The 27,351-nt window shown below is 45.7% G+C and overlaps 1 protein-coding gene across 1 annotated transcript; it reads left to right on the forward strand.

Annotated features, from left to right (window-relative positions):
• The first annotated feature begins 5,177 nt into the window (after positions 1-5,177).
• Positions 5,178-27,351, forward strand: Smco2 (single-pass membrane protein with coiled-coil domains 2). The gene is made up of 10 exons (XM_021191831.1): positions 5,178-5,290; positions 7,706-7,843; positions 10,996-11,101; positions 13,789-13,916; positions 14,888-15,037; positions 16,610-16,685; positions 18,864-18,920; positions 21,482-21,538; positions 22,671-22,846; positions 27,094-27,351. The coding sequence occupies exons 2-10, from the start codon at positions 7,752-7,754 to the stop codon at positions 27,290-27,292; spliced, it is 1,041 nt and encodes a 346-aa protein (XP_021047490.1). The 5' UTR covers positions 5,178-5,290; positions 7,706-7,751; the 3' UTR covers positions 27,293-27,351.

The following is a 27,351-nucleotide window of genomic DNA, read 5'->3' on the forward strand; positions in this document are numbered from 1 at the left end:
TCTCTCTCTCTCTCTCTCTCTCTCTCTCTCTCTCTCTCCCCCCCCCTCCCTCTGTCCCCCCCTCTCCCTCCTTTCAGCTTGGTCACGATCCTGACTCCAACCAGAATACCCTCTCGAGCTGCTCTTATCAATCGGATGCGCTGGTTATCTCCAGAAGCCATGAGCAGGAACGTGGTGTCACGCCAGGCTTGACAGCTCCATGGAGGTCATTGCCCTGGAAGACAGCCTGTGTGTCCTGTGCCGGGGGTCATAACTGGTGTCCTGCCACCTGACCTTGAGTTTGAGGCGAGCACTGCATTTTTTTTTTTCAATACTCCTCCCTCCGTGCCTGTTCACCCTGGGCTGGCTGAGGGGCAGCACGTGACCTGTCCTTCTGATGCCTAACAGCCTTCCCACATGGGAACTTGCTTCACAGAGATTTTATAAACTGGTCAAGGCGTAACTTTACTTTTGAGCGTGACCCTGTGTGTAAATGAGCATTTATCTACCACCCCAAGTCCTCTTGTGAATCTATTCTTCAAAGGCAGTAAATTATCACGAGCCAAAGTTCTCACAGAGAGAGCTTTGCCAGGCCACAGCCAAGTCCCAAGCAGAGAGTCCCCTAATTAGCTGGTGCTGTTAGAGATAACGTCCACCAGGCTGGGGAGATGGCTCAGCGGATAAAGGCACCTGCCTCCAAGGCTGAGGGCCTGAGCTTGATTTCCCAGGATCCACGTGGAGCGCACTCCAAGCCCCCAAATCTCTCCATATACACAATATTGCATGAGCCTGTCCCCCTCCACATAAGTGCAATAAAAATGTCTGTGAGAAACGTATGGTTATAGAGAAGCTTAATTTCAAGTAAATGTATGTGTCACCTAAGAATGAGGAAATAGACAGGACTAAGGTAAGATGTCAGCTTAGTCTGTAGTTGTGTTGCGCTCCTGCCTCTGTCTATTCAATGCCACAAAGAGGTGTCTTTAGACAGCATTACTCCACCCCACCGCCAGCTCCCGGAAACAACATTTCCTAGGGGGAAGTGAGGAGAAGTTTGAGAATTTTTCTGAGACATTGCTCTACTAGAGTCCAAATTGCCAAGTCAGCCCTCAGTCATCATTTTTCATGTGGGTATCAGAGGCACAAAGACATCTGCCTTTCTGTTTATTACTGTGCAGAACGGACTCTGCCACTTTGGATCATCCTTCAGACACCCAGATTGTAGGTGTAGACACTCAGATTGTTCTCACATCTATTCTTTCCACCCCTGTGACAGCATATAAGCTAAGACTGAGTGAAATGCCGGTCCCCAGGGAGCTGCAGAGTCAGGGCCCCCTGTGAGCCTTTGCTCACACCCACTGATCAGTCTGTGAACTTGGTTTAATGTGCATTCCTGTTTAAAGACATATTTAGTATATATGTATCCAGGGTTGGTCTTAAACTCTTTTTGTAGCCCAGAATGACCTTGGATTTGATCTCCCTGTTTCTGCTTCCCAAACGCTGGTATCACAGGCCTGCAACACCACACCCTACTCAATTAGTTGATTCGTTGGCCTTGAACTGGCTGCCAAAAACCCTGAGTGAAGTTTATCTCTGCCATTTCACCCTAGCTGGCAGCCAGTCATCGTGACTCCAGACACAAGGCTGCAGAAAACAACGAAGAAAGCACGTACTGACTACACCGGGAAGAGAACCGTGTTCATAGCGGGAAAGCTGAAGGAAGAGAGCAGAGAGCATGTCACCGGGCTCCCAGAAGCCAGAAACGTGTACAGCCTGTGATGCGGTGTTTGTTTCTGAAAGCCAGAGTCAGTTGGCTGATACAGAATCTGAACAGTGGGGATTGATGGGGAATAGGGAACCACCCCTGTCCTTGTGCCCAGCCATAGCTCTGCCAAATACTTCTATTCTTAGTGTCCTCCTCTGGAATTTTCCTGGGCCTGTCTTCTGGAGCTGGTGTTTATTAACAGAGACCTCTCCTTCCCCACTGTTCGTGTCTAGCCCTTTCCACAGGGAATATTTGTGAGCCAAGAGGAATTGGGTACAGTGAATGCAGTCCCAGTGAAGAGGTCCGAGCCAGTGTGGGGCTTCTGGTTTAAAAGGAACCCTTCGGTTTAACGGAAGGACTGCAATGGAGCAGGAGGGCCCTGGGTAATAAAGCTTATTCCTCAGATCACAATGCAGAGAGAACTGCTTGGTTTGAGAACTGAAACTTTCTTCCTATAAGCTGGGTCCTGGAGTTTGACGTCAGCAGCCCCAGAGCATTAGTGTCATAGCCAACTCTCCCTGGGCGTTTCAAGCCGATGTGTCAGTGTCCAAGGAGACACCTAGAAGCCTCCGTGTCTCAGGAGAAGTATCTCAAGTCTGGGTCGCTTTCTGGGGCAGCCGAGACTCTGGAGCTGAACTTCCAGTGTGTGAGATGCCATCCCTGGCCTAATACCAGAGTGTGGCTTCTTCCAGGTGGTTCTGCAGCATGGCTGCCTGCACGCTGTTCATAGGCTTGTCTGGAGTTCCAGCCTGACCCTGCCAGACAAAAGCTGCTTCTCCGCTTCAGTGGCCGTGTGCAATCTCTGAAAATCTATGCGCTGAATTACAGCCCAGCTAGAGAATGGAACTCATTCATACATATTCCCTAAAAAGGTCACAAGTATTCCAACATCAAAGAACAGAAAGACTGTTTCTGTACCTGATACCCCCACCCCCTAAGAACAGAAGTGCTGACTCCAGCAGTTTCTCCACCGAGCACCCCTCCTACCCCCAAATTTTAAAACTACCTGTAGCTTTATGGAGACAAACTGGCTGACTGGGTGAGGGGTGGCCGAATATCCTCCCTTCTACAGAAGCCCTAAGGGTCTGCCGTGCCTTCTGGGCTCCCTCTGCCTTCCTCCCCAGGGAGACAACAACCTGTCACAGGGAACCATAAAAGCTTGCATCTTCTTATTTAATGTTCTTTTTTTAAAGAAATTATTTATTTATTTTAAGTATATGAGTACATTGTAGATGTACAGATGGTTGTGAGCCACCATGTGACTGCTGGGATTTGAACTCAGGACCTTTGCAAGAGCAGTCAGTGCTCTTAACCACTGAGCCATCTCTCCAGTCCATTTAACATTCTTTTTAGTTTATTTTTGACACCTGTTTCCCCTGATTGCAGCCATTGTCAAGGTCAGCATGAAGATCCCCGACCTTCTGACAGGGGCATTGACTGGCTAAAAAGGCATGATGCCTGTGCCAAGCCTTTAGTAAAACAGACAGTTATATAATTTATACTTTCAACAAGATTATGATACTTGTTTCATCATTAAAATTTGAGTGCCATGTGTGTTGGTTGTGAAAGATTTTATTTTATTTTGTGTGTGTGTGTGTGTGTGTGTGTGTGTGTGTGTGAGAGAGAGAGAGAGAGAGAGAGAGAGAGGTGTGTCAGTGCCCTTGGAGGCCATGGAGGAGCACCAGAACTCCTTGAGATGAAGTTACAAGTGTTTCCCGCATGGATGCTGGAAACCAAGCCTGGATCTTTTGGAAGAGCAGTAAGCACTCTCCATCTCTCCAGCACCCCCCATGCCATTTCCCCCAAAGTTTTAAACTACATTTATTTATTTTGTTTGACTGAGTATGTAGATCCACCACTGCCGTCATCCTGAGAACCCAGTATCAAGAGTGACCACAATACAGTGTATTTAAAGGGCCTGAGGCCACACTATCTAGGTTTGGATATGAGTCACAGATCCTTCCTCTTTTGAAGAATTGTTTAGAGCAATAGCTTATATATGTAAGCTATTATATATATATATATATATATATATATATATATATATATATATGAATATCTGGCATGTTAGCCAACATTCAAAAAGTATTTGTTATTGTGGTGTTGATTAAATTAGAAGAATTTTGTGGGAGCTGGAGAGATGACTCAGCGGTTAAGAGCACTGACTGCTCTTCCAGAGATCCTGAGTTCAATTCCCAGCAATCACATGGTGGCCCACAACCATCTGTAATAGGATCCGATGCCCTCTTTTGGTGTGCATGAAGACAGCTACAGTGTACTCATATACATAAAATAAATAATAAATAAATCTTTTTTTTTTTATAAAATAAGAATTTTGTGATTATTCCCCCCTAAAGAAACATGGAGTCCAGGGACCACTAAAGACAAAGGCATAGTTATGATACGAAGTGGGAACCCGAAGGCTAGAGATTGTCCCGGCAGGCACTGAGAGAGCAGGGGACAGAATCCGACCTCTGAACCAGGTAGGGTAAAGTAAAGACCACAGGAAAGAGGCTCCTGACTGGAGCTTCAAGCTGAGTTGGTGATGAGCACAAGGCCTCAGAGGTCCTGTTAAAAACCTGTACAATCCTCCAGTATCCTTGATAAGATTCTGAGCACCTATGGAGTGCTGGCCACTCTTAGCCGGGGAAGCCATCAAGGCAAGCAATCAGGCTGTCCATGAGGCACCCGCTCTCTACCCAGAGCTCCTACAACCACCCAGCTCCGGGCTCCTTCCCAATTATCACCTTAATCCTTCCAGTGTTTCAGTTAAGTAGCCATTACCAAACCCTGCTTCCAGAGAAAGTAGTCAACTCCAAACCAAACAGCAGGTGTGTGGCAAAACCAGACTTCAAACGTGGATGCAAACCAAAGGTAAGGCTTGTAAAGCCGTTCCACTTCCATCTCCGTCCTGCCAGTGGAGGAGAAGGGACTCAGGAGTTGAGAGGCATGGCAGTCAGCCTGTTAGGTCCTGCCGTGGATTCTGGCTTCCCACAAATGATGGCTGGAAATGACAGAGAGAAATGTAGACTTCAAGAGCAAGTGTGGTCGTTGAGGGTCAGAGCCATAGGCTTGCAACCACTGCCAACTGTTCTGCAGAGCAGAAAGGAGCAGCTCCCCCAGGTAGGAGGCCTTGGAGCATCTGTGAGGAAGTTGGAGGCTCCAAGGTCAAAAGACAGTGGGGTTGAAAGTGTGTGTGTGTGTGTGTGTGGTGGAGGGAGCTGAGGTCAGAGCACCCCAGGTCACTGTGTGTCTGAGGCCAGTTGATGGATGAAGAGATGGCAGGGTGGGAGATGGCCCTAGCGCTAGAGGAGAAACCAGAAGGCTAAGAGGCGGCGAGCTGGTGATGCAGGTTGGAGACAGGCAGGGGACACTGCTGTCTTCCCTCTCAGGGGAGGGAGTTAGGAGCTTCGCATGCTGGGTTCCAAGTAGAATGTCAGAGAGAGCAGGCCCAACTGCAAGCTTTCCTGCTCAGGTGTGGACCAACCTGCAAGGCCTCTCATCCCCAGGAGCTAGGACAGGCTCTGCCACCAGCCAGGGAATTCTGAGGTACAAATGGTAACAAGATCAGAAGGATAAGAATGTGGGCCCCTCTGTGTGCTGCCTCCTCACTAAATCCCTGATTATTCAAGTCATGCTCCTCCCAACTTATCCAGCCAGCAGCTCTGAAGGGGGAAATTTGTCCTGGAGGCTGGGCTAGAGGCTGTCTTCTATAGTTGATTAGTTCCTTTGGATTAAGACACATTTTTTTTTTCAACGTGATAATTCTAAATGTTTTTGTGGCATGAGGAGAAAAGAACAAGGGTTCATGTGGTCTCATTGATTAATTCCAAACAGCCTTGAAGGTCAACCAGTAAAAACAAAACATAGGGTAGTATAGGGAGAAGAGGGAGAAATTTCCAGACTTCCCTGTGTGCTGATAAAGTGAGGCTAGGGAGGATGGGAGGTTCTGTGTGTTCAGCAAGCACAGAGCACGAGTGCTGGCGTTGCACACTAGGCTTAGCGTAGTATACTCCTTCCAGCTGTATAGAAACTCAGAAGTTACCTCCAGAAGATGGGGCTGCCTCAGAGGTCAGCAGGCTGTGGTCAAATCTTCGGAAGCAGAGGCAGTTGTGAAGCAGACTGACAATTTAAATCATTTCTACCATATCTTAGCAATGAAACTTTGGACAAATCATGGCTCATCACTGCTCTCAGTTTTCCTGATCTAAAAGTAGGAACGGCCAAGAGCTGCTTGTTACCTGCCTATAGGGTAGTGCTAAGGACTGAATGAAACAATGTAACGAACATGCTTACTAACCAAAGCAAAACAATGTAACGAACATGCCTTACTAAGAAAGCGAAAGCCTTTGAGTATGTAATCAGCATTGTTACCACTGCGCCTACTGCCCTGTTATGTGAAGGATTAATTGCCTTTTCTGTTGCGCACACCTGGGTATGCACACGTGGGTATGCGGCTATGTATTGTTTGCCACCCACTCTGTTTTTAATTCTTTAAAATCCACTGATATTTACATGTGTGCACATTTTCTCTGGTGTGCATGAGGAGGTTGAAAGACAGTCTGTGGGAATCAGTTCTCTCCTCCATGCAGGTTGGGGGAATCAAACTCAAGTCATCAGGCTGGACAGTGAGTGTGCAGTGAGTGTGTTTACCTACATAGCCCTCTCAAAAACCTCCTTTTTTGAGACAGAGTTTCTCACTGATCTGGAGCCCTGGATTCAGTAAGTTAGGCTGGTGAGCTAGCAAGACCCAGAGATCCCGTCTCTGTACCAAGAGAGCCCTCACCCTATCACCTTCTTAAACCTTTTCACACATGTTTCTGTCTCACCTTTCTCTGTCTGTGTGTTTGTTTGGAGCTAGGGCCTCATGCTGTAGCCCTGGCTGGCCTGAGCTAGCCTCAAACTGAAGGTTATCCCCCTGCCACAGCCTCAGAAGTATTAGGACTTTAGATGTCAGCCACTGGGACCTTCTTTGCATTTCTTTTCCTTTATTTTAATCCTTATTACTTCCAGGATTTTCTGCTCTCTAGTGAGCTTACCTGGCCAAAGGGAAGGGCAGGGCTCACACACAGCTGCTGGTGGTGTTGACTGAGCCTTTAGAAGTTCAGTTTGGGGATGGGGACTGGAGAAGTGGCTGAGCTTGGTTAAGAGGATTTGCTGCTCTGGCGAAGGATTCGGTTTCCGGTCACGGTCTTTCATACAAACTTTTTTTTGTTTTCTGAAGTTTTTTCTGATTAGCCCTGGCTGTCCTGTAACTCACTATGTACAGTTTATTATTGTTGTTGTTGTTTTGAAGTTCAATTTAGAAATATTCTACCAAATCCTAAAGACTCTGTATGATGCCCATGTTGATTTAATAACTGCAGTTCTAGGAAAGTAGCCTGAGCAGCTGGGGGGGGGGGCAAGGGCCATTCTAATGAGAATGTATTACATCATTGTATTGTTAACATATTATACTAGTGAGGAGTTAGAAATGACGCAGTTGTCAGCAATGGGAAACACACAGGAGGTCTAAAGACAGAGAACGATAGGACAAGCCATCTCAGTGGTGCATGCTTACATCTGGATGTCTCTGGAGACCATCTCTGGTTATTTAACCCTGAAATACTAGTGGCTTTATACTCTGCTTTCTAGTTTTTGCAGCGTGCATGTTACATAACCAGAAAAGACTTACAAACATGGAGAGTTCCAACCCCAGCATGGCTGTTGTACATTTCTCTATGATGTTCCTTATTTAAGGGTGATTTCTCGACTTAGACATGAGCTGCATCCCTGGGGACAATGACACACAAACCCTTTCCCTGTATACTTGAACAGAAACTCTCAAGAGCTTGCTTTGAGGTCTCACAGAATGGACAGCCATCTCGGCAGCACTGGAAACAGGCTGCTTTCTCTGTGGAAGAATCAGCCACGTGTCAGGGGAGTGTTGGTCCTGCTGACAGATTCCTGTCTCTATCCTTGCAGCACTGAAGTGGCAGCTCTCACACCGGCAACCCTCAGTAAAGGCATAATGTCTTTGCAGATGGGGACAGCTGAGAAGGAACTTCAGCTGGCTGAGAAGATCAGCAATCTCCAAAATGTCAGCATGACCGAAGGTTCGGAGTAAGTAGGGCTGAGCTCGCTGGAGTCATGTCTGCGGCCTGCCTCAGCCGGACACTGGTCGTGAGATATCGGTTCAGCGTCAGGGTGGACATTCTCTTCTCCAGTTCATCTAATTTTAACTCATAAGTATCTACCGGAGTAGACTTATGGGCCTGGTTGTGAACCAGGCATCAGCAGCAGAGCTGGCAAGACTCCAATTTCCACTTAGAAATTGGCTGTTTCTTGTAGATTCCCTCTGGCTCCCTTATCTACAGTTGTTAAAGACATAACCATTTAGAATGCACAGGTACATTTCATTAGTTACACAATCGTGTGATTATCAGCAACCACTGATCCAATGGGTAACTCTTGTTGCTATTGATTATGTTTGAGATAGTGTCTCACTGTGTAGCCCTGGCTGGTCTGGAACTCATTAAGTAGGCCAGGCTGGGCTTGGATTCACAGAGATCTGCCTGCCTTTGCCTCACAAGTGCTGGGATTAAAGATAGCTTACATAGCCTATACATACCAGGACCTTTTCCCATGTGTGAACACTCGTTCATTACTCTTGCTGTGATAAAGCACCAGGACAGTGGCAGTTTACAGAAGACCTGTCTTGGCCTCTCTGAGGTTGAGTCCATGATGGCGGAGCAGAGGCAGCGGGTGGCAGACAGGAGCTAGGGCAACAGCTGTGGGCTCTCGCATCTCCAAACAGCAGGAGTCTTGAACTCTCAAAGTCCACCTCCAGTTACAAACTTCCTCCAACAAGGCCACACTCCTAAACCTTCCAAACAGCACCATCAATTAGGGACCAAGTAGTCAAATGCCTGAGAATACAGGGACCTCTCATTCAAACCACCAGGGTAAGATAGGTGTGACAAGTCCCCCAGACCACTTTTGGGCTCCGGGGTCCACAGATATGACCTACTACAGACATACGTCACAAGGTTGTTGTGATTCATTTTAAATGCGTGTATGTGTCGCATAAATGCAGTTTAGTAAAATAACGACGACCCAGTAGAGGATTGGGCAGGGCCGCTAACACAGTTGTCACACAGGAGAGAGCAGGACTAAGATTCTCTGCTTCACTCACCCAGAGAAATGAACATCAAACCATCGTTCCAGCTTAAACATCAGATTGGCAGAGAACAGGAACTTTGAAAATACACAATTCTGGAAAAAAGCTGTGTGTGGTTCAGTCACCATTTCTGCCAGGAATGTAAATAAGCCAGGCATATTGGTGTATGCCTGTTATCCCAGCGTTTGGAAGTGGAGGCAGCAGGACCAGGAGTTCAAGGCCAGCCTCAGCCACATAGTTCAAAGGGACTACATGCGGCCTTGTCTACAAAAGCCAGAGCAGTAGTAATAAGTAAACAAAGTGCAGTCTGGGAACGTTTAGCAAGGCAGGATTCAGGAACTGCCTGTCACTATGCTGGCTCCCACATGCAGCACACAGACAGGAGGATGCCTATTACAGTGCTGCTTGTGTTATTATCTTCCTGCAATGTTCAGTTGGTAAAGTGATGGTTGTGCAAGCATGGGGATTCACATAAAAGAGTGTGGCAGTGCTTGCTGTAAAACCCCAGTGTTGGGGACAGAGACTGGGGGAGCCTAGGGGCTGCCTAGTTAGCTAGCGCAGCCAAAACAGTGAACTCCAGGTTCTGTGAAAGACCCTGACTCAAAAAATAAAATGAAGAGCAATAGAAGTAGACCTCTATGTTGCTCTCTGACCTCTGCACCCACATGCACCCAACATGGATACACACACACACACACACACACACACAGAAATAGAAAATTATACTACCCCAACACAGAGTCATACATATGAAGAAATCCTCATGTACTAATATGAAATGAACTTCAAATAGGTTATTACAAAGGAAATTCAAAATTCAGAATAATATATACAAATATACTCATATTTATATAGACCTGTGGAAACCTGCTTGCTTGTCATACACTCTGTGGAAGAATAAAGAATGCTGTGGGTGAACTAAATAGTCACAGATGTGGTTAGTGGAGCTTGAAGTAAAACGTGTTTCTGAACTCTTAGTCGCAGCTGAGGGCGCTGTCCTGGAGGATAGGGAACAGTCCTGAGACCTACCTGAGGAAGCCTGTCACTGGGGGTGAGCCTTAGCGGTTGGAGCCGGGCTCCCTTACAACTGGTCTCTCTCTCTCCTTGCTGACGGGGTGTGAGCAGGCAGCCTTAAACTCTCCCCAGTACCTTCTCCACCACGGCGGACTGTCCCCCTCACTGTTCCTTCTCTGGAATTTATCCCAACAACGAGAAAGGTAACCAGTATGTCTTAGTTTCTTTTCCTGTTGCTGCATCTAAAAACAAAACAACAGCAAAAGCCAACCATGACAGAGGAGGTTTATCTTGCTCACGATTCAAGGCAAAGTCCATCCTGGTGGATAAATCAGGGACGTGGAAGACTGGTGCAGCTGGTCACATTGCACCCATACCCAAGAAGCACAGAGCAATGAATCTGTCCAGTGTCTTTTTTCTGTTTATACACTCCAACAGTGGGCGGATCTTCCAGCCCAGACAGGGAAGGGTGCCGCCTACAGTGGGCAGGTCTTTCAGCACAGTCTAGGAATGGCACTGCCCATGGTGGACTGTCTTCCAGCTCAGCCAGGGAAGGGCTCCGTCCACAGTTGGTGAGTCTTCCAGCCCAATGAACTCAGTCAAAACAGTCCTCCAGAACACACCCAGAGGCCCACCTCCCAGGAGATTTTAGCATCTTTCATGTTAACGACATTGTCCCATAGTCCGATCACAGACCTGGTCCTCTCTGCCCATCCACCCTTTGGTAGATTTTTTTTGAGATTCTACCCTTACCTGTTTGCTTACTGTTTATCTTTTCCACACTTTTGTACATATAAACACAGATAACAGCGCTTTGGAATTTGGGACCTCACTGTTAAATAGTTTATGGATTCAGTCAACAAATATGTATGCAACCTTTCTTTTTCTCTTCTGCAAAATGTACTGTATATGGCATTGTTCACACAGGACAAAGTCAGTGTGAAGGTAGCAGATATACCTGGAGCTGAGGTGTGTTCTATAGGTCTCCATTAGAATCGAGTAGGGCAGAGGACCAGTCTAAACTCCTACTGTACAGTAATTACCTCTGTTTGCTTTGTTTGTGTTGTTTGCATTTGATAAGGGAAGTTGCCGAAATGGACCACACCTCAGACAGACCAGATGAAAAAGACAAACCTTCTGAAAACCTACAGACCGATTCCCTTTACAAGACAGACACTGAAAAATGGGTAAGCTAAGGTCGACCTGATGGTATACGCTTGTAATCTCAGCCCTTAGCGGGTGAAGATGGGAGAGTGAGACGTTCAAGGTCAGCCTTGGGTACAATCAAACCAAACCCACAGACAGACAAAAAAGAAGGAAGAGTAAAAGAGACATCAATGCCACGGCAGGTGAAGAAATGACCTCACCTTGTGTCTCAAAGCAGGAAAAGAATGCCCAAAGGTTTTCGCTACAAAGGCGTAACACTGAAACAGGCCCAGACCGCACTGCTTCCCACCACATGTAGGGTTCATCCTAGCTTTCCTATGCGTCCCCCTCCCCCTAGTGGGTTATGTGCTGGTTTTGCTTGTGAGAATCAATTGCAATTGGCATAAGTCACCTTGGAGCAGAGGTTATGTGTAAAATGATCCTCTGATTGCAGAAAGTCTTCCAATAGAGTTCGTTCATTCTGCTTCGATTCCACCTCTGTGGGAATCCTTCCCCTTCTTCCTCCTGGGGCCTGCGCCTGCGCAGACTGCCGCTGCCTTGCTGAGGTTTCCGTCTCCACCTCCCTGTACCTATCCTGTGGCTACACCTCTGTCTCGTGCTAATGCGGTTCCCCTCGAACTGAGGAGCTGTCCAGATAATCTATAATTGACCCGATTTCAGGCTCTTTTAACTCAATGGCAAAGTCTACCTTAAAGACTCTTGTCCAAATAAGGAGGCACGCGGTGTCGCGGTGTCGGGACAGCGGTTAATCCACTGAGCTGCATAAACATCGATGAGCTACCAGCACGAAGGCTGAGAGCATTCCCAAGCCTCAGAGGGACCTGAGGGTGCAGACTCTGTTTCTGAGGAACACTGGGGTGGAGCCCGTGGCCTTGGCTGGGTTTATGCAGGTCTTTTGGTGAGGAACTAATCTGTTCTGCCCACCCCAAACTTTTCTTTCCGTTTTAAATTTGTTTGATTGAAGCACAGGAGAGTTTTTGCTTAAAACTTCTTCAAAGGTCAGAAGAACTATTTTACAGTAGAGTTAAGAAAGAAAGAGGGAGGGAGAGAGAGTGGAAGAGGGAGAGGGAGGGAGAGGAAAGAGAGAGGTGTGGTCTAAGGTAGGTTATTATTAATTTTGGCCATTTGCATGTATAGGATTGAAATGATAGAGAATTGAATATTTTTCTAAAACAAAGCATGAAAGAAAAAAAAAAAGAGAGGTGGGGAACAGGAAAGAAGAAGAAATTTCATGGACTAAACACAACAGACTATGTTATTTCTCTCCAACCCCTCACCATGAAAATAAATAACATGAAAGAGAACATAAAAGCCCAGAGCCCAGAACAGCGACCGGTTATGTTCTTACAGTGGGCATTTTAAAAATAGCGTTCATGTCAGTTAGCAGAAAGCATAGCATTTGCTTTATCTTTTTGTGTATAAATTAATGCACTTAAAAGTAGGTCAAACAGCATAACAGTTTGTTCCCGTTGCCTTCAGAAAGCATCTCTAAAAATAAAGATTTTTCTACATATCCAAAATACTGTCATCTCATCTAGAGAAATTAGCAGTTTAACACATACAGAAGCCTAATATTCTCCTTCCCTCTGCATTCCAGTTTCTTCCGTGTGCCTCAAATGTTTTTTAGAGCAATGTCACTTTTAGAGATTTGTGTAGTGTATCTGTGTTTTTCCTTTATGTGTGTCTGTGCACCGTGTGGGTCCCTGGTGCTCTCAGGCCAGAAGAGGACATCAGCTTCCCTGGGATTGGAGTCACAGATGACCAAGCTGGGAACTGAACCTGGGTCCTAGAGCTGTATTATTATTTTTTTTGAATTATTTATTTTATGTGGATGATTACACTGCCGATATCTTCAGACACATGAGAAGAGGGCATCGGATACCACTGCAGATGGTTGTGAGCCACCATGTGGTTGCTGGGAATTGAACTCAGAACCTCTGGAAGAGCAGTCAGTGCTCTTAACCACTGAGCCATCTCTCCAGCCATATGTGTGTGTGTGTGTGTGTGTGTGTGTGTATGTATGTATATATATATATATGTATATATATGCATGTATACATGTATGTGTGTGTATATATATATATATATATATATATGTGTGTGTGTATATGTGTATATATATATATTTTATATATGTACACATACATGCATTCATATTTGTTTTTTAACAATCACTGGAACAAGATCTATGCTGTGCACTTAGTTGTCATGGCTCAACAAACCGTCTTAATAGGAAACCTGTTGTATAAATTCAAGGCCCCCCGCTGAGTGTTTTGTTTCATTTGTTCTTGTTTTACTGTGGTCCTATGTAGCCCAGGATGGCCTATAACCCACTATGTGGCCTGGGCTGGCCCAGGACTCACCGTCTAAGCCTCACACTCATGGTAGTCTCCCACCCCTGCCTCCTGAGGGCCAGCGTTACAGACGCGCACCCTTGCCCGGCTAACACTGAGTTTCTGAGGAGACCAGAACAGCCATGTCAGTTGTGTCAAGTTTTGCCGTATGCGGTCAGGTACGTTTCTACTGTTCAGCCTAAAAACCACTCTTCCCTGGGAGGCCTGCCCCAGGCTCTGACAAGCTTGCCTCCCTCCCTCATCCATGTATGAGACGGCACAGCTCAGGCAGGCCGTCGGGTAGGGCTGGAGGAGCCAGCACCTCTCTCGATAACTCATTTGTTTTACTCCCCTTCCGCTCACATCTCATCCAGGATGGGTTGGAGCAGGAGTCTGAGCACAGCCAGGACCCACCAAGCAAACCTGATGAGCAAGAAGGGACTCTAGGTGGCAAGGGCCCTCAAGCGTCTCGGCTGTCACCGGCTACGGAGGAGAGCACCCCGTAAGTTGAACACACCCAGTGAAGAGCACTGAGTGATGGGGGAGAGAATTAATCCTGGGAAGGGATTCAGAAAAAACCTGGAAGATGGATTAAACTCTAGGCACAAGTTGAACCAAGCAGCATCCGAGTGCACAGGGACTGGCTGACCCTGCCTAGCAAGATATTTAGAGTCAGCCGGTCCTTGGCTGCCAATGCTGGCAGGGCCAGCAGGTCCTCTGTGTGTCGCTGGATTTGGAGTTTAGAATTGATATGTTTGTCAACAGTCTCAGATAACTTCTATATGGAAATTATTCTAGTCATCATTTAAAGCCTGCCAGTAAGCCCTTGCACGTCACATGTCAGACACCTCTCCTACCCTGAATCCCCAACCTTGAGAAAAATATATAAAGCTTTTAAAAAGAGTACGCGTGTGAATGTTTTACCTGCATCATACACATATGTGTACTGTGTGTGTGTGTGTGTGTGTGTGTGTGTGTGCCTGAGGAAGTTAGAATAGGGTGTCAGATCCTCTGAACTTGGAGTTATGAATGGTCATGGACCACGATGTGGGTGCTGGGAATCAAACTTAAGTTCTATGGATGAGCAGCAGGTGCTTGAAAGGCACTGAACCAATCCTCCAGACTGGGCATGTAGGTGTGCTGTGGGCATGTGGGTGTGCTGTGGGTGTGTAGGTGTGCTGTGGGCATGTGGGTATGCTGTGGGCGTGTAGGTGTGCTGTGGGCGTGTGGGTGTGCTGTGGGCATGTGGGTGTGCTGTGGGCGAGTGTTTGCCTTGTGTGAGACCCTAGGTTTGATTCTCAGTAACACAGGATATATTTTGCAAAATTATTTTCCTTATCTGGACTTTTAAAGACTTGTTTACTGGCCAGTTGGTCCATTTTAGGAATAGAAAATGCACAGGAAGACCACTTAGAGCCGTATGAGGCGTCTCCCACTTCCTACCTCCCAATGACTAGGGCTCTGCTTCCACAGAATCCCAGAGAGCTTGACCCTCAAGCTGAACTACTGGCACGCAAAGATGGGTCTCCAAATGAAAGAACTCGGAGCCAACCACAGCGACTGGTTGGAGAGAATCAACAACATTATACAAAATATAAATAATACAGAAAGCACAGTGAAGAGGTAAGCGCTAGATGTTGGGATTCGCAGGAAAACAGTAGAATGTCTTCCAGCTTTAAAACTCAAGACATTGTGCATGGTACAGCAAGCAGGCCGTATGAGCCCAAGGTTAGAAGTCGACATCCCAGATCTGTATCAGAGCTCTGTATCTCTCTCTGTCTTCTTTGGGAGATTTCTCACACACTGGGTGTGCATAATTCTCTATTTTTATCATTGTTACCGTGTGTGTGTGTGTGTGTGTGTGTGTGTGTGTGTGTGTAGGCCTGGAGCTTGGAGCTTGAGCTACTGACAGTTGTGAGCTGCCTGTGGATGCTGAGGACGGACGTCCTTCTGCTGAGCCATCTCTCCTGAGCTCTACTTATTTCCTTTGAGAGAGGGTTACACAGCCCAGGTTAGCCTCAAACTTTGTGTTCTGAATGTAATTTCGAACTCCTAACCCCCCTGCCTCTACTTCCTGGTTATGGAGTGTGCTACCACAACCTATTTTATGCCTATAATTTGAGCCCAGGTCTTGATGAATGCTAACCCAGCACTCTACTACCTGAGCTACACCCCCTACAGAGATGGAGCTTGAATCCTGATGGCCCCTTTTTAAGGGCTTGTCTTTCCTCATGTATGAAAAGCTATTGATTACAGCCTCTTCACTGGCATATTGTGAGGTTCATAGTGTGAATCACAGTCAATGATTAACAAACAGGAGCTCTTATTGGAAATAAATGTCTGACGCCTTTGAGTTTCTCCAACCTCTCTCCTAGCACAGAGGGACTACACCACACTCCTAGCAGCTTCCTCTTTACCCTTCTCAGAGCGTCCGCTCATCCTTAGCCACGTCCAATCATCCTTATCCACGTCGGACCTTTTTATCCCTCAAAGCGTTAAAAAAGGATCCAAATGCCACACGCTATAAGTTTCCTGTTTAAATTAAAGTATAACTATATTACAGGACAACTGTGTTATTTCATGTAAGGTCCTGTGAGTTTTACATTGTTATGCAACCAGCTCAGTAAGGGCATAGAATACCTCCATCAGTCACAAAGTCCGTTATTCTCTGTTCCTCTTGTGTGTGTGCTTTAAGACTCTCTCATGTAGCCCACAACCAGTGTGGTAGTCCTGATCCTCCTGCCTCTACCACTGAGTACTGGGATTACAGGTGTGCACCACCATGCCCAACTTGCTGCTGAGTGGACAGTCCTTGATAGAGTTCAGATAAAAGCCCAGATACTCGGCCTTTGGATTTTGAAACGTCACTGTCCAGGCTGTGGCTACAACTAGGTGCTTGCTTCTCCTGCACAAGCAAGTGCCTCGCTCAGTTCAAGCCCCAGTGCTGGACAAACCAGTCCTCCCTCTGTCTGTCTGTCTCTCTGTCTCTGTCTCTCTCTCCCCCCATCTCTATCTCTCTGTTTGTGCCTTTTAACAGGGGTAGAGGCTCAGTGCAGCAGAGCCTCACTTCTCTTTACTGTGCCTTTCTGTGTAGAACAGCACTTCAGTTTTGAAAGATTGGCAATCTCTCCCATGTTGGATGATGTTTTCCCCCTCAGTCCACAGGACTTAGTCCATCTCTTCATCTGTTTGTAGCTTGCTAACTGAGGTTATATCCCTGGAAAACCAGTCTAAAAATCTGGAGGACTCTGATCAGGAGGCAGACATTGAGGTAAGCTGGGTTCAGACACTTCCTGATGCGTGTACCAAACAGACCTTAGCCAGAGGAAGACCCACCTCCATCACAGGAGGGCGCTGGCCAGACTGTGCCGAGCACCTTCCTCCAGGGGACACCACCTCCCTTGTTTGATGCTCAGAAAACTGGACTCTACCGCGCTTCCCAGACACTGGGTGAGGCCTCCTCATAGGCTTCTTCTGTCTTGATGCCATCATGAAGACAGGAACCTTAAGGAGATCTGCCTGTCCGAATCCCAGAACCCCAGCCCTGGCAGCTCAGAGAAAACATCTCAGGAATGTGAATTTGTTAACCGTGTCCTTAGAAAGCAAGATGCTGACTGTGTGACCTTTGATGACCTCTTGATGTGTTCTTATGATATTTCAAAACCACCAAAGAGTCCTATTTCTTTATTTCCTTGTGGTTTTAGAGATTCTCTTCAAAGAAATGGTTTTTTTTTTTTATTTTTTTGTGTGATGTTTATTTTTATATTTTTATTGTATTTATGTTGTTTGTGATATGTTTTGTATATGTATGCATGCATGTATACATGTATGCATGTGTGTTTGTATGTGTATATGTATGTGTGTATGTGTGCATGTGTGTGCATATGTGTATGCATGGGTATATGCATGGGTGTGTACATGTATTTGTGCATGTGTGTATGTGTGCATGTGTTATGTGTGTGCACATGTGTGTGTATGTATACATGCATGAATTTCAGAGACAACTTTTCAGAATTGTTTCTGTCCTTCTACCGTGTGGAGACATGGGATGTTAAGTCAGGTTGGTGGCAAGTGTTATTACCTGCTGAGTCATCTCTCTGGCCTATTTGAGTCATGTTGTTTTGTTTTGAGATAAGAGTTTTCTCTTAATCATGGGTTGGTCTGGAACTGACTTTGTAGCCTAGGCTAACTTTGAACTTTCAGCAATCCAGCTGCTTCAGTCTTCCCTGGCTTATAAGGTGTGAGCCATTACACTCAGGAGGACATGAGATAACAGGAAAAAGGAGAGTGCGTTATACACACATATGAAAGTGTGCTGGAGCTGTGCGATCTTGTGTACACGCTAAAAGCAAAACATGCCAAATGCCACGCATAAGCTTGAGAACCAGAAGCAGGTCAAATGCCCACAAGTCAATGGATGGGTGCACGAGGGACACCTGACATAAAAGGGAACACAAGTCAGACTCCCAGCAGCATGAGTGGTCTCGGGCACTGTAGGCTACTTGAAGATGTCAGCTCAGACCTCTGCGGAAGTCACAGTCCATCCATGTAACACTGAAAAAGACAAAACCCGTGGACAGGAGATAGCCTGGCAGCTGCTGGGGTGAATGGGGAAGGGAGGAGGCAGTTAGAAAATGTCATAAAGTCTGCAGTCCCAGGACCTGATGGCACAGCTCCTGATTAAACCACGAGATTCAGGGGCTGGTGATGGTTCAATGTGGTTCAAAATGAGGGTGAATACACACCTTCGAATGTGACCACATGCTGCTGATGAGTGCTGGCTGCTCAGAAGGACCAGTGCTCCTGGTACTTGAACTAAGCCACTTGTGGAGTGTGGCCAGTCATACCTTTAAAAAAAAAAAAAAAAAGAGTTTTGTGTGTCTAGGCATGGTGGTGCAGGCCTTTAATCCCAAGACCTGGGAGACAGAGGCAGGTGGATCTTTAAGTTCAAGGCCAGCCTGGTCTACAAAGCAAGTTTCAGGACAGCCAGATCTAAAAGAGAAACCTTGTCTCAGAAAAAAAAGTGTGTGTGTGTGTGTGTGTGTGTGTGTGTGTGTGTGTGCATGTACACATGCGTTTCCTTGTCTTTATGTGTCCCTTGCATACGGCACTCACAGAGGTCTAACAAGGGCATCAGATCCCCTGGAGCAGAAGTTAGAGGCAGTTATGACCCACCGTGTAGGTGATGAGAATCAAACCCAGACCCTCCGCAAGAGCAGCCAGTGTTTTAACGGGTGAGCCGTCTCTCCAGCCCTACCAATTAATTGTATTTAACTGACATGATTCCATGTTGGTTTTATACATCAGCACAGCGTGAGGGGAAGAGAGCTATAAAATCTGAAGTTTGTTGGACATCATACGCTCCTCCTAAAAATTGTGTTACTTCCTTCACATAGGCCATTCCTTCTAACCATCCTTATGTTGTGTGCTCTCTATCCTTGTGTTATAGGAGAAGATCACAGAAATTAGAAGGCAATTAAAGGAAGTGAACATCAAGTTGTCCCAGGTAATGAGACGTCAAGGAGGGAAAATGGCCCTCAGAAGCATAGGATTTAAAATTCCGAGAAGTCAGGACCTGGAGGTACTCAGTGTCACTAAGCTCATTTCAGAAGAAAAATTCTGTAATTCCAAGATGAAGTGGCTCAGCAGTAGCGCTTTGGTGAAATATGTTTGAGGGATCTAAGCCCAATCTGTAGCTACACACACACACACACACACACACACACACACACACACGAACACATACAAACACATACACACACATATATGCACACACATACATACACACACTTACACATACACACATACAAACACAAACACATACACACACAAACACACACACAAACATATACACACACACAAACACATACACATACACAAACACACATATACACACAAACACATATATACACACAAACACACACACATACATACACACATACACACACACAAACACATGCACACATACACATACACACATATACATATACACACATACATGCACATATACATACACACACACACACACACACACACACACACACACAAAACACCAAAAAGAAGAACCTGAATCCTCAAAGATACGCACAACCAACATTTTTGTGTGTTTATCTTTGTCTAAATGAGCAGTTCTCAACATTCCTAATGCTGGGATCCTTTAATATGCTCCTCCTGTTGTGGTGACCCCCAACCATAAAATTATTTTCATTATTACTTCCTAACTATAATTTTGCTACTGTTGTGAGTCATAATGTAAATATCTGATATGCAGGATATCTACTGTGTGACCCCTGTGAAAGGGTATTCAATCCCCAATGGGGTCGTGACCCACAGGATGAGAAGCACGGTTCTAAATTCTGTTTGCATATTTTGACATACTGAGCGATGTCATCAGACGTACCTTGTCTTAAGCCCGCTTTTGATGGGTCAGTTTTCTTGGGACTTTTCTGTGCCAGTGAGATGTCATCATCCTTCGTCACCGCCGCACAGCTCAAGACTGACATCTCGAACTATCAACTTCGTTTTCTTGGGCAGTTGGGACTTTGTCCGTGTTTACTATGAAAAACCGAGTCTCAAAAACTCAGTCCTAGGGCTAGGAACGTGGATCGGCGACGGGCGAATAGGGCCCGGGCCGACCAACTGCTTATAACAGGTCTGGTGGCACACACAGTGAGTGCTTGGGAGGTAAACGCCTGGAGGATATGAATTCAAGTTCACCCTTGGCTGCCCCATAGACTCGGAGCTAGCCTGGAATATTCGAGACACTGTCTTTAAAATAAAGTAAGAAAAGGAAAAGAGAAAAAAAAGCCTCTGCCTGATCCTGCCAGTGATTAAAAATCAAGACAAGATGAAGTATTCTCTCACAGACAACCTGATGGAGACACAGGAAGTGACTCTCTCAGCAAGTCACTCCGCTGCCCAGAACCCGGATATTCAATCTGATAAGATGAGATCTTACGTTTATACCTTAGAAATGTTACCTATGTAAGAGAGATACTTCCCTGTCTTCCCAGAAACTTACTTTTTCACCAGCTTGTATCTTGGAGGAAGATTTCTGTTTTTAATAATATATATGTGGATGTTTTTACTAGCATGTTTGTCTATGTACCACACAAATGCAGTACCCGTGATAGCCAGAAGAGGGGGATAGAGTCCCTGGAACTGGAGTTTGTGAGCCACCATGTGAATGCTGAGAGCTGAACCCGGCTCTTCTGCAAGAGCAGCCAATACCCTTAACTGTTGAGCCATCTCTTCAGCGCTAGAAGATTTTTAAGGGACATAAGAGAAGTAACAAACAGAAAGGAATGACTTACACCAAGGGGCTGTTTTATACACTTGTACTTTTGCCTTATTTGTATGTGTATGTGTATGTGTGTGCTATGCATGAGTGTGCATATGCACAAAAGTTGATATCAGGAATTTTTGTCTCAATTGCTCTCCACTTCTTTCTTTTTTTTTTTTTTAAATTGAGACAGGGTCTCTCCCTGATACAATGTGCTCTAATTCTGGCTTGTCTAGCTAACCAGTTTGCGCTGCCACTCTCCTGCCTCTACCTCTTAGGCAACTCTCATTCCTGTAACTGTATGTATGTATGTATGTATGTATGTATGTATGTATGTATGTATGTTTTTGAAATAGTATTTCACTATGTAGTCCTAGCTGGCCTTGAACTCAAGATTTGCCTGCCCCTGCCTCCTGTGTGCCAGGATTAAAGGCATGCACCACTATGCTGTGAGAAATAGCATATAAAAGGACAACCCGGGTTGCTGCTGGCTATCTTTCTTGCAATACGAGATCCATAAGCAGTTTGCCTCATGTTTGTTCAGCACTGTTCACTTGCCCTTGTGGTGCCAAGGACAGAGTGCAGGGCCCTGTGTGGGCGAGCAAGGCAAGCACTTGGCTGCATCCACAGACCCAGAAATCAACTGCAAAGGAACTATTTCACGAGTAAACATTTATCTCACTCAGCACAGCCACTTTGCACGTGGTACAAAAATGAGATATTTTATTCTGTCAACCAGAAGGACACCCTTGTCATTTTACTCAGACCTGTGGGTATCTTTTTAGGTGGACGCTTGCAAAGAAGCCTGTGAATTGAAGGAGAAGCTCGTTGAACGGATAGAGGTAAGGTGCCTGTCTTAGTTAGGGTTTCGTTGCTATGAACAGACACAATGACCAAGGCAACTATTGTAAAGACGACATGTAATTGGGGCCAATGTACAGGTCCAGAGGTTCAGTCCATTATCTTCAAAGCAGGAACACAGCAGCATCCAGGCAGGTATGGTGCAGGAAGCGCTGAGAGTTCTACATCTTCATCTGAAGGCTGCTAGCAGAATACTGGCTTCCAGGCAGCTAGGATGAGGGTCTTATAACTCATGCTCACAGTGACACACCTACTCCAATAAGGCCACACCCACTCCAACAAGACCACACCTTCTAATAGTGCCACTCTCTGTGCCGAGTATATACAAATCATAAGAGTGCCCCAAGTCCTCTTATGCAAGCCGGTTATCTGGGTTCTCAAGAAGCTAGATTACACCTCCTTCTGGTCCCTGGCTAGTTGTCTGTCTTCTTTTCCTCCTCTTGGGCTTCTGTTTTGGGATAAAAGATCACCTGACAGTTTCTGGAGTGTCTCATCCCTAACTCGTCTGGAGCTTGATCCGTACTACATACGCTGCACTCTGCAAGGCTCAGAGCAAATGGTAGCTCTTCCTCAGACCTCTCCTGTCTCTCTTATCCGGAGAAATAAGTTCGCCTTTGAGTTTGTTCTCCCAGCACCTTAGATGAGGAGGAAACCGTGAATGTGTGTCAGAAACAATGAACGGAGGATTACCCACTCCCTAACCAGAGGCTTTCCAACTTCACTGGGGACATGGTCCTCAGCCACACGCCTTAGCACGACTCTCAGTCTAATGTACATGGACGTTTAGCCGTGTGCTGTTTCACAAGCTGTGCACATATACCTGTACCTGTACCTGCCCATCACTATGTGTGTGTGCCACCGTATCTTAGAACAGTGCAGGTGGGCATCACCACGTATGTATGTGTGGCATAGATGGTCAAATTGAATAGACAGATCCAGGACAAGGGCTCCATTCCAATGGGTAAAGGTCAGCACGTGGGCTCCCCTCTTTTCTCCAGTTATGTAAGACATCATTGGTTTGTTTGCTTCCTTTTATTTTTATTTTTATTTTGTTGTTGTTGTTGTTGCTTTAAAAGAAAAGGTAGTTGATTGCTCTTTGAATTTCCTCCCCAGAGCTTCCATAAGGAAATGAATGTCTTGAACAGTAAGCTGGAGGTGTACTATACACAAGGATCGGATGCAGACTCCTGTAACTCTGACGACGTGGACATGGAGCAAGATGAGCCCCTGCTTCCCGAGGCTTCTCTGAGCCTGTCAGCATCACCCGCTCCTCCCTGCAGTGCCGTGTGGTGAGTAAGGAAATGGAGCTGGCATGGGCTGGACAGGCTTACAGACAGACTTACCAGATGTGCTCAGGGGAAGTGGCACACGGCATGGGCTGGACAGACTTACAGACAGACTTACCAGATGTGCTCAGGGGAAGTGGCACACGGCTTTAATCACTGCACTCCAGGGGACAGGTAAGTCTAAGTGTGGAGCTTCTCAACATAAGGACTATTTTAAGACTGACTGTTGATTAAAATTTATTTCCCTTTGTAAATTGTGTCTGTTAATTGAAGTCATAGGATTTTTCTTGTTTTAGCTATACACTATTGTACTAAGAAGTATATAGGCGCTGGGCAGTGGTGGTGCATGCCTTTAATCCCAGCACTCAGGAGGCAGAGGCAGGCGCATTTCTGAGTTTGAGGCCANCCTGGTCTACAGAGCAAGTTCCAGGACAGCCAAGACTACACAGAGAAACCCTGTCTCAAAAAACAAAACAAAAAACAAAAATCAAAAGAAGAAGTATATAGGCCAGACTGGAGAGATGGCTCAGCAGTTAAGAGCAATGACTGCTCTTCCAGAGGTCCTGAGTTCAAATCCTAGTGACCACATGGTGGCTCACAACCATCTGTAATGGGATCTGTTGCCCTCTTCTGGTGCATCTGAAGGCAGCTACAGTGAACTCATATGCATAAGAAGTATATAGGCATAGGTAGCTTTCTTATCACCTTAGATAAATCTTCCTATATGTAATATGGGAATATTACATATATTTTACCTATGTACAATATCTTTCTAAATAACTTTTAGATGTATGTGATATAGGGGACTGGATTCAGGACTTCATACATAGTAGGCAAGTGTTCTATCACTGAGCAAAATCTCCAATTCTTTCTTTTTTTTTCTTTTTTTTTATTTTATTTTTTTATAGTTTTCTGAGACAGAGTTAAAATCTCCAATTCTTATCTGTCTACATCCTTTCATAAAATGTAAAAATGTTTTACATTTATTTATTTTATTTTATGTGTAGGGGTGTTTGAGAGCATGGATTTAAGTATACCATATCCATGCATGTCTGATAGGGAGGTTAGAATGGGTGTTGGATCCCCAACCATTGGAGTTACAGGTGATTGCAAACCCTGATTGTGACATGTGTGGTGGTTTGAATAGGTATGGCCCTCATAGACTCATGTGTTTGAATGCTTGGCACATAGGGAGTGGCTACTAGGAGGCGTGGCCTTGTTGGAGGAAGTGTGTCACTGTGGGAGCCAGCTTTGAGGTCTCTTATGCTCAAGCCACACCCAGTGTGGCACACAGTCTCCCTGCTGCTGTGGATCAAGATGTAGACCGCTCAGCTCCTTCTCTAGCACCATGTCTGCCTGCATGCTGCCATGGTTCACACCATGATGCTAATGGATTAAATCTGTGAAATTGTAAGCCAGCCCCAGAGAAATGTTTTCCTTTAGAAGAGTTGCCATGATCACAGTGTCTCTTTGCAGCAATAAAACCCTAACTAGGACAACATGAATGCTGGGAACTAAACCTAGTTCACTGAGCCATCTCTCCATATGCACAATAAAGAATGGAGTTTAAAGACTTTGGTCGTCACCCCCACTAAAGGAAACAAGTTATCGAACAGATTTGACAACTTTTGTTTACTAGACCCCTCACCCTCCTTCCTTAAAAAAATTAAATCTACCCTGTGAAGTGCTGGTACAAGCCTTGAATTCCAGTACTCGGAAGGCAGAGGCAGAGAGGCAGAGAGGCAGAGAGGCAGAGAGGCAGAGAGGCAGAGAGGCAGAGAGAGAGGCAGAGAGAGAGGCAGAGGCAGAGGCAGAGGCAGAGGCAGGTAGATCTCTACTACTTCAAGGCCAGTCTAGTCTACAGAGTGAGTTCCAGAACAGCAAGGGCTACACAGAGAAACCCTGTCTCAAAAAAATAAATAAATAAAAACAAACAAACTGTAAATAATAAAATGAAATCATTTTATTGTTAAGAACTCACAACTAAAACTTTAACACAGCCAGATTAAGGTAGCCATTTGGATACACATATTCTCAAACCCTTGGATCTCAGTGAACTCCTGTGCAGTCCCTCCCTCCCTCTCTCTCTCTCTCTCTCTCTCTCTCTCTCTCTCTCTCTCTCTCTCTCTCTCTCTCTCTCTCTCTCTTTCTGAGACAGAGTTCCTCTGTGTAGCCCTGAGTGTCTTGGGCTGGCCTCAAACTCACAGAGATTTGCCTGGTTTTGTCTTCCAAGTGCTGGGATTAAAGGTGTGCACCACCACACCCAGCCCCCAAAAGTGATTTCTACTGAATCATAATGACTTGAATTTGATCCTCAGGTTGAACCCACATAACAAACCAGTTATAGTGACATGCATCTGCAGTTCAGGCAATCCCACAGCAAGGTTGGTAGGTGAGGACAGGCGATGCCCATGAAACTTAGGATCACCAGACCTGCAGTAATCAGCTTTGCACAATGTGTGTAACAGTGTCTACCCTGAAAGAAGCTCCTTAAGCAGGAAGGTAATCAACTCAAAATAGCTTCAGGAAGTTCCTGAAACTGAGGAGACTCATTAGACCCCACCAGAGTCCCCTCGAATGGAAGGATGTTGGATGTTGGGCTGCAAGGGAGTCTCTGAGATGAGACCAGCTGCTTGGAAGAAGCAGAAACCAACTGAGCTGCCTGGAAGAGGTTTAGTCGATCTGAGGTACCTGGGAAGGACAGTCTCCAGCCTGATGAACTTTCTGCAGGCTGTGCAGTGTGTTATAGGTCCCCAGATTTGTAAGCTGTCACCTGTGCTGGCTAGGGTGGTCTTTGGTGATGAAGCTGTCTTTGAGCCATTTCTGATCCTGAAAGTGACCCCTTGCCCATATTCTGTGAGTAACCCCAGTAAAGTTCATGGTTCACCAAGTTGGACTTTGATGGTATCCATACTTTGGTCTGCTGTGGGCTCTCTCCCTAGGGAGTGTAGACTAGTGTGTTACCTCTCCTCGGGAAATGTTTTTGTCACACAACACAGAAACAAAGGGGAAGGAGAGACCTAGTCCTCTGGCGTGTCATACCCACACCCAACATAGCCAGCCCAAGTATGGAAAACCTGGCTCTGGCAGGCCTTGCCCTTCTCCCCCATTCCCTCTGCCTTGCTAAACTGTTAGGTTACATTCCTAAAGCTAGCCACCAAGGTCAGTTCCCTTATTTGGCCACTTCCCCCTCCTGAGGCTGACTACCAAGGTCCAGCTATCAAAGTACCGAAGTCCAGCAATCAAAAGTCCCCTTTGGCTCACCTAATTAACATGCCTGATTTAAAATTAAACTCCTCATCTTAATGTGGAACTTCCCCTTGTACCTTTATAAGCTGTCATTTTCCCAAGGGTCACCTCTGTCTCCTCTCTATCCAGAGGCAGTCCTTTGTCCCCCAGGACAAGTACCCCTCCCCCTCTCCCGGTTTCCCTTCCCCTTCTCCCTCATCCCCTATCTCCTGCCTTTGTCTCTTATTCCCTGCCCTCTGTCCCTCTGGAACAAATAAATCTCCTTTGTGCTGAGAATGTGGTCTTGGATGTCTTGAGCTAGTACTGTCTCTTACGCACACACACACACACACACATATATATATATATATATATATATATATATATATATATATATTCTTTTTCAGAATTCTGAAAATTAAGGATTTACTATCCTTAATATATAAAGAACTTTCATAATACCAGAAACCAAAATATAACCCAGGCTTTAAAATAGGCAAAGGACTTAGACATCTCGTCAGAGAAGGTATGTGTATATATATATATATATATATATATATATATATATATATATGGTCAGCTACCTCAAAAAGAGATCTGCAATGGAGTTGTTCATTAGGAGCTACTTTCGATCCACTCCAGTGGGCAGTGCAAAGTATAAAGTGAAATTTATATGCCACTGCATATGTCTTCGTGTGCTTGGTGACTGCACTCTTTAAATATTACAGATATAATTTCATTCACTTGAGAGAAAACTAATACATCTTTAAAAGTCAATCAAAATCAGTAATTCTGTAGTATCAATCAAACAAATGCGGGTATATTTAGAAAGGGTTCAGAATCACAGAACGAAAGTGACCAGAGAAGCTTATGGGGATGCGCATGCGCTGTTTCCGCCTTTTTCAGCAGTGACTGCGGTCCTAGGTGGGTGACCACGGAGGGTGGAGATGCGGGGATGGAAGATCCGCACCTTCAAAGAGGCTCTGTTCTGGGTCTAAACACTCATGTCTTCTTTACTGTAGGAAGAACGCACTGAAGCTGTTCGTCATGGTCTACGTGGTCACCATCACTGGACTGTCGTGCTACATACTGTTTGTGGACGCCACGTTTCTCTTCGAAAGGGTGCTGCCCAGCGTGCTGGGGCACCGCACCATGTGGGATCTTCGGGAGATGATGGCGCCTTTCTTGAATTTAGAGGCGGAAGACTTGTTACCGTCCTAAAGATCCAAAGTTACCGATAACTGACACTCTTCCTCTCCAATGAAGCATGTTTCTATAGC

The sequence above is a fragment of the Mus pahari genome, chromosome 2, assembly GCF_900095145.1.
Source record: "Mus pahari chromosome 2, PAHARI_EIJ_v1.1, whole genome shotgun sequence".
NCBI lineage: Eukaryota > Metazoa > Chordata > Mammalia > Rodentia > Muridae > Mus > Mus pahari.

Bases quoted from the DNA above. Each gene is read 5' to 3' on its own strand.
- Smco2 (XM_021191831.1), top strand. From the start codon at position 7,752: ATGTCTTTGCAGATGGGGACAGCTGAGAAGGAACTTCAGCTGGCTGAG. The intron at 16,686-18,863 runs GTAAGCTGGGTT...CTTGTGTTATAG, and splicing joins ATCAGGAGGCAGACATTGAG to GAGAAGATCACAGAAATTAG. The intron at 18,921-21,481 runs GTAATGAGACGT...GTATCTTTTTAG, and splicing joins TGAACATCAAGTTGTCCCAG to GTGGACGCTTGCAAAGAAGC.